Below are 10,428 nucleotides of genomic sequence, written 5' to 3'. Positions count from 1 at the left end.
AGTTTTGAGCACTTTTTGGGGCTTGGATCTGACTTTGGACATGAGACCTTGATGTATTAAGCTCTAAATGAGAAAAGAGGCTGACAAATCAGCGAACTTCCAATTGTGCCTTTTGAAGACATAAATCTGCGAATCAATGAGATTTCGATATAGTTTTCTACTTTTCATTTTGTTCTTGTTTAGCAACCTTGAATCAGAAATTGGGTTTTTGTTTTAGTGGGAAACCTTGAATAGTTGAATCGGAAATCACTATAATCACTAGTATTCAGTTGAGTAAAACGATGTTTGATTCTATTTTCTGTTTCAATTATTGGTGGTGAGTGGTGTTTTCTTTCCTTTTACTACATCTCTTTTTTTTTTGTTTCGTCTTCATCACAAAAAAAAAAAGAAAAAAAAAGCTTACAAATCTACTTTTTTTTAATGAATACAACCACAAATTGATAGGATAAGTTCTAGGAAGTTATATCGAACTGGTTGGTTTTGTTAAATACTTGAAGCTCCGTTTAATACAATGGTCTTGCATCATGTTTGATGTTGAATGATGTGATTTTGATTGGGAATAGGATTGTAATCAATATGAAAAAGATCACAACTTGCTGTTCCATCCAAAAAGGTAGGATATTAATTCACTTTGGATCACTCGTTTGTGCAAAAGATTAATTAAGTTTTAGAAATCTCTTAGTTGTGTTGTATTTTCCTTATATTGAACAATGAACATAACGTAAGAAATGATAGATGGGGAATTCGTCACATAAATCCTATCCCTAGAGACCTAACCATATAGTACATTTGGCCCAAATATACTAGGTTTGGTATGTTCCTACAAGCGGATGACGAGTAGCAATCTAAAGCTTGGAACAAAGAAAAGCAAATCATGGAGCATGTGATACTTTTCTAAAGGTATCAAAAAGTTGATAATGTGTTGATATCAACTAATAGTAATTTATTAAAAAAAACATTAGTTTATATAATTTATAAAGTTAATGCGTTACATGTTAGGGTCTATGGGCCTTTTTTTCGACTAGCCCTGTGCATTTGATTCCTCAGGACCGGCCCTAGTAATAAACATGACAAATACATATAAAAGCATTTTTTTATCTCTCTCCATCCGATTTTTGACCAAGAAAGCGATATCAACTTGGTTTAGGCTATTAGATATGCCCCACAATGTGATTACTAACACCAAAGCGGCACGTTAGATTCATTATATCCTTATTCATATTAAGAGATACCTACTACTCCACATCACTAATTTTATATAAATAAAATAAATAAAATTTAAGAGATAGGAATAAAAGAGAGAAAGGAAGAGAGAGAGAGAGAGAGAGAGAGAGAGAGAGAGAAATATAAAGAGAAATAATGAGGAGCTACCTAGATCTACTCACTTCTTGATTGCATTTCCAATAAGTTTTTTTTTTCTAGTGTTGTTGTGATGTTTGTTCTAATGTATCAATAATGGGTTTTTGAATGGACGTAGAACAAGAACGGAAAGGGAGGATTGATAATTTGAAGAAGGTAGGGAGTTTTATAAATTCATGGAACACAGAAAGTTAAAGGAATAATTTTAAGGTATCAGACGGTTACCGTAGAATGAAAGATGTAAAATCAATTTCCAAAACAAATTATTTAACCAACTTTCTTCTTAACACTAAAATGAAAGTTGTGGAATCTATTTAGGTAACGTAATATTCAACCTTATTACCACCGAATATTGGACATTTGCGGTCTTTAGATCTTTTATGGTAATCAAGGAATAGTTGCAAATATGTACATAGCTCGTAAACTCTTGAAATTGGGGAAAAGATTTCCCTTTGTCTAGTTTGTAAAGGTACTTGATGACATTGCATTGGAAATAAAGTTTAGTGGGTTATAGATTGGTAATCACCACATATTTTCCTCCATTACAAAGTACTTTCAGGGCGATAGAATGCTCATCCTCGGGGTCCTCATCAGAGAAGGACCATTGTCATGATGACGGTAGGGCTGATACTATGGCCTGGGTGGAGAGGATACTGGAGTAGGAGGGGCAGGTTCCTCGTTAGTAAGGCCCTCCTCATCCTCTATGGGACCGTCATTGTCTATCTCTTAGGCATCGTGTAGAATGCCCTCGTCATCAGATTCCTCAACTTCCTCTGGATCATCATCTTCCTCGTCCTCTAAGGGATCCTCCTCCTCTTCCTGAAGGCTAGCTGGTGCTAGTGGAGTGCCCTCAGGGAAGTATGGGTCTCCTGCCTACGGTATCGGAACCTCATGAAGCTCATTGGGGTCAGTAGTATCCATCCAGGCTAGATGGTCATCGGGTAAATCTGCCATCTACATAAAACTCTCAACTGTTGTAGTCTGTCAAACTCTTCAATCTCTAAAACTCTTCAATCTCTAAAACTCTCAACTGTTGTAGTCTGTCAAACTCATTTCTCAAGGTTGGTTGTGCACCGGCCCGACCATAAATAACATAGGTATGCATTCCAAGTTTATTTGTGGTATGCCTTATGTACGGTACTACCCTTAGTCGAGGCATTTGACCTAAAAGGTTGAGTTGGTAGTTTTAGTTGAAGGGATGTTTAGAATTTTATTAAGTGTTCTCATCGCGGGTCAGAGTATATATATATATATATATATATATATATATATATATATATATATATATAACTCTTATATATTATTTTTGGTGAGGTTTGAAGTATTATTATTAGTTTTTATTTTGTAATCCAAGACTACCAAGTAGAATAAGGGCCATACAAGAAACACCGGAGGGCAGGATCATTTTAGCATATAGTTGTTCTGAAATTCAGCAACCTAAGCGGCCTTGAAACCACATACCTCATCTCTTAAGTAGTCAAGAAGTAGTGTAATTAATAATAATACTTTTATTAGGAGATTCTTGTTATAGTTGTATTCCTCTTTTGAGGATACGAGTTCTCAATAGCCAATTTAGCTATGATATCAACCTGACACACCCCCGGCCGAGGCGGCGTACCATGTCGGGTTATGCGACTTAGTTCATAGATCACATGTAAAATGAATATATAGCACAAGTACAACAATAAAGAAAATAACATTTGTATTCTTTCGTGATATATGAATACATGGTTCTTATAGATAATAGTATAGTACATGAATTGCCTTAAATAGGTAGGCAGACATAACAAAAACTAGTAAACTAGATTGCCTGAAATCAATGACTATCCGTCATCTGAATGCTTGATTACTGATTCCCCGAGAATACATGTAGTTTTGAGGGTCAACACAAGGTTGGTGAGAGTTATAGGTTTTCTACTATCAACAGTAATGATACTTTTAAAATGTGTAAAAAGTATTTTCTTTGTAAGTACAACCATACTTAAATTTGTGTTTGTAAAGAGTCTTTGAATAAACTTTGAAAACCAAAATGTATATTTGCATAAGTAAATCCATACTTAAAATAGTTTTGAAAGAAACCAAGCCCATGATTTGTTGTAAGAGATATAGATTCTAGTTAATGTTTATAGTGAGTCCTATAACCGAGCTATGTAACGGAATGTACACCTACAATGCTTCATTGTATGTCATAGTAACGATAGGAAATACTTATCACCCGTTTTGATTGATCGGTCGAGGTTGTAGCTAGAAACCACAGGTGGGGATGTCAACTCCGCATATATCTATATATACTTATCTCGCTCAGGGGGTTAACGGTTATAGTAGTGTGGATATGCTAAGTGTTTAGACTTAGCTAATGAATAGTGTCTCACTATAAAACCCTTAACTAAGGTATGTGAATAGCTCTTAGCCCTAACTTATAAGTGGATAAGTTACTAGGCATAATGAATTCTATAGTGTTTATAAAAGCCGAGCATATCTGGTATGTATGTATAGAGTAAGGTACTCGATTTTATAAAGAGGTACATCTCAAAGTAATGATCATAAGTACATGTATAAACTTTATATATTTAAACATATAAATGTGCATGCATGGTAATAGTTGAATCATTGAAATGCTATAAAGTTTTAGGGCATGTATTGTCACATAAATCATAGGGTTTTGTAGTAAAATGGCATATGTTTTTTACTAATTCTTTCATTTAAAAAAAAACATCACATATGTGTATCAAATGTATGCCTAGTTTATGTGTACATCATATGTATTTGTCAAAATAGCATTTCATAAACTAGTTAAGGTTTGTAAGTATTTTTCACATAAAATAATAACATTTTATATATGTTTTGCATCAATCAATATATCCATATGCATTCTCCCCCAAAGCGTATAAAACTTAAAGAGGGGCTATAACACTCACCTTAATGTGTGATTGTCAGTTTATTTCAAGAAACTTGACGTGAGAAACCGCAACTTGACGCTTTTAAAACGAACCATCGAGACTATTTTTCTTACATATTTAACCAAAGGGGAAGTTTTGATATTATTTAATAAGTGTGGGGCTGTTTTGTATCTTAAATAAATTATAGGTATGATTTGTTAAAATAATTGAATGGGACTAATTTGTTTATAATAAACCAAAGGAGGGGCTGAAGTGGTTTAGAAGTATAAAGGTTTGAGATTGGGACTTATTTTGTCAACAATTTCCTAGGATGGGACTAATGTGTTTATTTTAATTCAAGGTTTGGAGGAGTCTCAATCTCTCCCCGATCACGTTCATAGGAAAGAACAAAGAAACACAAAGCGATTGGGTCTCTTGGCCTGGTCTGATCACGAATGAACGGAAGGAAATAGAAAAATGGTGGTGGTTGAAACTTACCGTGGCACCGGCAAGCAGGAGGTGGTGGATGATTGAAGAGGGTGGCGGAGTTGCGTTAGCAGCCTCCTACTGCCTTCGATTCTTTCCTGTTGGCAGTTGCGTCGATAGGGAAGGAGAGGGGAGGTAGTTAGCAGGTCGTGGGGGTGTTTGGGAGGGTTGTTGATCGGCGAAACAACAAGGAAATGGTGGTGGCTGGCGATGGTTTATGGTGGAAATGGGGTTGCTCCGGTGGGGCTTTTCTTGCCAAAAAAAGAAGAAGAAATGAAAAGAGGATGAAGGACTGATGTTGCTGATGAATTTGTGTGAAGAATGAGAGGCTAATGCCTTTTATTTATAGTGAAGGAAGCCCCTCACAAGTCATGCACCACCATGCTTTGATAGGAAGTCCAACACACATAAACCCCATGCTTTGTACATTCATGCAAGAGTGCACTCAACTAAGGAGAGGGGGAAGGAGTATCCCACGTGGGCAAGAGAAAAGAAGAGCCAAAGATTAGATTTTTCATCTCTTTCAAGCACATGTGGGCCCAACGTGATGTGATATTTAGCAAAGAGTCCCAAAACAACCCTAATTTGGTGTATCGAAATCCCGACATCTAATATTATTTTTCAAAAGTGTCGTATGATAAAGCTGAGTTCAAGGATTCCAAAAACCCAAACAGATTAATTTTTCGATTTGTAGAACTCCGAGAAATCGCATTTTAAGTTTCGCATCTAAATGACCCGAAACGTTATATTTTTCGACTTTTGCAAATATTTTCGTGAAAAATAATTCGAGTATGAAATTAAATATTATACCATAGTCTGAGTCCAAAAACGCTCTTGGAATTTCCATTTGCGGTGTGCAAGTGGCTCAACGGATCGATTCAGTTTTAGTAGTTTAAAGAAAATCAGTGTTTTACTGGTTTGTTTTGTTATAATTGTCGTATCTTTTGCATACGAACTCCTTTTTGGACATTCTTTATATTTTTGGAAGCAGGGGAATATGTACTATGAGAGTAGAATGTTTTCTTTGCTCACAACTACTTAATTCGAATTTTTAGTTTTTTAGATGTATTAACTAGGGTTGCAGTTTGTGTTGTTTGATTCGCTTAAGATTTTCCACAAATAGAAGTAAGATACCACTTTATATCTCATAATAGTTTAAATGAAATTATTTATTTTACAAAAGATGCACTAAAACTCAATAAATCAAATTACAAAGAGATTGACTGTCTACAGTTTTAGACCTAAATTTTGGGATGTCACAAAATCGAACCAGACCCCCTCAATAAAGTCGATACCCACTCCTTCCCTTTCTTGAGATCTGAAAATCACAACACTTGGTGACAGAGATGCTAGTAGATCTTGGTAGTAGAGATGAAGATGGTGGTGTCTGATGGTGTCAAATTGCATCAAGGTTTCTGATGTTGGTGGCTCTTAGTGGAAGATATGACGATGACGGTGGCTTATGGTGGCATCAAATTCGAGACCCGAATCCAAGACTCGCCCCTTTTTCTATCGTTTCGTTGAGGGTTCATCGGCTAAACAAGGGGACAAACTAGATTGCGAGAATCAGATCAATGAATGATAATTTTAACTTATTTTTTTGCATAGGTATACTTAGCCATGTAATTTTAGTTTTTCTTGAGTTGTAGACATTTTGGGTTTCATTTTTATTTCCATTTGAAGTGAGGGAGAGTGGTGGTTATCGTCTAAGAAGACAACCGGAGGAGGAGGGAAGGGTCGATGACAGTGATGTCGGATATGGAGAAGAACATATGTATAGGGTTGAGGTGTGTTTAACTTCGATTTCAAGGTGAAATAGGCATTTGTAACTTTGTTTCCGATGGCAGAGGCTAAAGATGAGGCACCGATCTAGTGGTGGACTGACGATGGTGGTCGAACGTGGTGGAGGGGAAAGTAGGATGGGTTGGGATGTAAGGAGTGGGTTTATTTTCTATTGTAAATGTATTAGCTTTTAAATCAATAATAAAAAATGTAAAAAATAATTCGTAAGGGCAAAATATTCATTTTAATTTTAAGAGGGACCAATTTCACAATGAAACTAGTGAAAAATGAACAAATTTATAACTTTTTAAATGTTTGGTCCTTTATCCACGTTAAATAACAAAAGGACAATTTTTGCAATTTTGTCCGATAATAATAATAATTATTATTATTACTGTATTACAAGTATGGATGCAACTAGAACCCTAGGAAGGATTAAAGGAAAACAATAGCAACGTACTTTTTGTATACCGCATAGAAAACTAAACATATGTCGTCAGAAAACTACACATAAATAAGATGATAGAGTTTTGAAATAACAACATAGCATAATTGATTTGATAGTCTAGCTTTTTCATTTCTTGTTGTTTACAACAATGTATTATTTTTTTTAAAAGTATGTACTTTTATTAATGTTTCGTTAGACTTCAAAAGATTTATATGGGAAAAACTTAGAAACCAAATTTTAATGAACATTAAAACCAAATTTTTTAAGTAAAATAGAAAATTTTGTACACAAAGTTTCGATAAATTTGTAAAATTAATTTAAAAAAATGAAAAATAATTTTAACGAACAGAACTTTTTTAAAAATTAGTTATAAAAAAAACAAAGTTGTAAATAAAAGTTAATGAAAAACTCTAGAAATAATAAGTTTGAATTTAATTCGTTAAACAATGTATAAACGAATTGTTTTTAATAACTTCATACGTAAATATGAAATATAAAATTTGAAAGAAAGTTATATAAAAATATAATTATGTAAAAAAAATCTATTTTTAAGTGATTTGTAAAAAATATATATATATATAATATAATTTTTTTAAAAAATTTTTAAAAAAAGTTCTAAATATCATATATAAATGGTAAAATCTTGATAAAAATATTCGTAATATAATTACGTCAAAGAATATATTTTTTAAAGCGACTTATAAAAAGAAGATAATATAAAAAAAATTTAAAAACAAAATTTTCCAAAAAATTAAGTTCTAAATATCATATATAAATATAAAATTTTTAATAAAAAAACACATAAAATAACTATAATAACATTTAAAAAAATCTATATAATTGTAATTCTTTAAAAGATCTACTTTTAAAAACTTAAAGAAATAATTTTACTAAAAAGTAGGTACGTAAAAAATATACTTTTTTAGACAACTTGTAAAAAAACTTGTAAAAAATGTAAATAACTTTTACAAACAAATATTTCTATTAAAACAACTTATAAATAACATAAAAAAACAAATTGTAGATAAAATTTGAAGAAATTTTTATAATAGAAAAAAAAAAGTTGTACTAAATTTGCACACGAGATAATTTTTTTTTTAAAATAAGGCCAAAATGTAAAATCTGAAAGCTGGAGGCTGCTATGGTAATAAGAAAAAGAAAAAAAAAAGATTTGGACTGAAATTAAAAAAATGAAATGGTCCTAAAATGAAAACAAATTAAACATGGGACTGGATTTGAAAAAGAATTAAAATTATGGTAAAAAATATAAATCCTAAAATGTGGAATCTGCCATGGATAAACAAAAAATAAAAAAAGTTGTAGAGTGAGGAGATTCAAATTCCATCGCTGAGGTTCAAGTTTTCAACATATAGCCGTAAAGCCACTGCACTAACAACAACTTTATTTATTGAAGCGCAATAATTTTTTTTTAAAGCGTAAATAAATTTATTAAAATAATAATAAAATCAGTATTCACCTATCCCAGAACTGGTAATCGTATACTTTATATAATGTGTAAATCCTTAATTAGCTTATAAAGTTATCCATGTGCACTAAGTCAAGAATGGAATGCGGATTATATTTTTGTAATTCTCTCGTATTCCGACCCTCCGACCCTATAAATACCACCATCTTAACGCATATTTCATTACAACATAAATCATTCATCTTCTTATATATTCTCCAAAGATAACTTAAAATGGCTGTTATTACTGTAGAGGTCGAGGTTGCTTCCTCATATCCTGCTTCCAAACTTTTCAAGGTCTTTAGTGACTTCGATACTCTTGCACCTAAACTTGAACCTGAAACATACAAAGCCGTCGATATCATCCAAGGTGATGGTGGTGTTGGAACGATCAAAAAGATTACATACGGTGATGGTAAGTTCCTTCACCATTAATTACATAAGTAACTATTTGATTTTTGTTTGTTTTGATATCGAATTAACTTATCAGAAAATGTAAATGATCTTTTTAATGTCAGTAAATTTGTCACTTATTACTCCCTAACAATTCTACAACCCATGCACAGCTGTCCCATTCACAAGCTCAAAGCACAAGGTTGATGCAGTTGATGCAAGCAACTATAGCTCAGCATACACCATCTATGAAGGTGATGTCTTAATGGGCATAGTAGAATCTGCCAATCATCATGTAAAGTTTGTACCTTCTTCTGATGGAGGAGCCGTATACAAGCACACAGTGGTGTTGACCTGCAAAGGCGACAATACCGTACCTGAGGAGACTATCAACCTTATGAAAGAAGGATTTAAGAAGAGCTTTAAGGGGTTTGAAGCCTACGCCATTGCTCATCCTGAAGCGTACTGAGTCATATTTATGGGATCCACATGTTTTGCTTCAATAAGACGGTTTGGTTTGTCAGTGCCCATAAGAGAAAAGAATATATATATGCATGGTTTTTCTTTTACTTCTTGCGTTCGATCGTCAACTATATTAATGGACATTAGTCCGGTTGTATCGTTTTTGTAAGTTGTTTGCCTTTGATATTACAATAAATTAACAAAAACCACACGTAATTTAATTATGTTTGATGTTTGATTTCCAGAATAATTATTCTCTTCCTTAATTAGGCTAATTTGTCTCACCTCAAGTTTTAAGATAGAATTCATGTCACCTTTGGATTGGCTTATTTTCATCTTGCTACTTGCTTTTAAGATATGGCTACTCTTTGTCGAAATGTATTTCACTTACGGTATCAACACTTGCTTATGGGACAAAGGGATATTTCAGGTTAGCACCACCACAATATGAATAACATAAGAAAATCATGGCCATGGGATGCCCATATACACTCAAAAATTGTTTTCTTTCTTAATAGTTATGTCGAAATAGTTATGTCGAAATGTATTTCAATGTCTTGGACAATTTTACTGAAAACTGTATTAACCAATACACGGTGGGGTTTAGGAGGGTCGATGTCCTTATTAGTGAAATCGTTTAAGTCAAAACTCGAAATTGTATCCTGAAGATAAGACAAAGCACAGAGACGATCAAAAGTCATATATACTTGGAGAGAATATTGTTTCATATATGATGATAAATTCCACGCTTATTCACGATTCCTCAACAAGATCTCAAAATTGATCAAAGACAACCTTTTTATTAATTATAAATTGTTAACGTCGCAACTTCGTACACAATAAATTTAATTGACTGAATCTTAATGTCACTTGGACGATAATTAGAGTGTAGCAATAATATATTAGATTGCTAATTGTAACAGTGGCCCACAAGTTGTATTTGGTTATACCGTTCAAATAAATTTTGTAACAATTTTATTATGCTGAAAGTCGTCATGCGGCGAATAATTAAATAATATTTTCATTGATGTGAACTTTCATATGATATAGAGTATATTTATAGTTTATAATATCAAAATCAATTTAGTAATTTATGGTGTGTTTTTTAAATGAAAAGGATACAATGTTTAATAATATTAATCCAAATAAGTTTT

At 32.8% G+C, this 10,428-nt stretch overlaps 1 protein-coding gene across 1 annotated transcript; it reads left to right on the top strand.

Moving 5' to 3' along the window:
- Positions 1–8,590: 8,590 nt before the first annotated feature.
- On the top strand, positions 8,591–9,498 carry LOC145120461 (root allergen protein-like). The gene is made up of 2 exons (XM_079056285.1): positions 8,591–8,834; positions 8,986–9,498. Exons 1-2 carry the CDS (start codon positions 8,654–8,656, stop codon positions 9,279–9,281), a joined length of 477 nt encoding a protein of 158 aa, XP_078912411.1. The 5' UTR covers positions 8,591–8,653; the 3' UTR covers positions 9,282–9,498.
- Positions 9,499–10,428: the final 930 nt, after the last annotated feature.

This window comes from Lactuca virosa, chromosome 6 (genome assembly GCF_052849685.1).
Source record: "Lactuca virosa cultivar CGN04683 chromosome 6, Lactuca_virosa_CGN04683_v6, whole genome shotgun sequence".
Lineage (NCBI taxonomy): Eukaryota > Viridiplantae > Streptophyta > Magnoliopsida > Asterales > Asteraceae > Lactuca > Lactuca virosa.
This window is presented reverse-complemented; position numbering and strand designations above follow the sequence as displayed.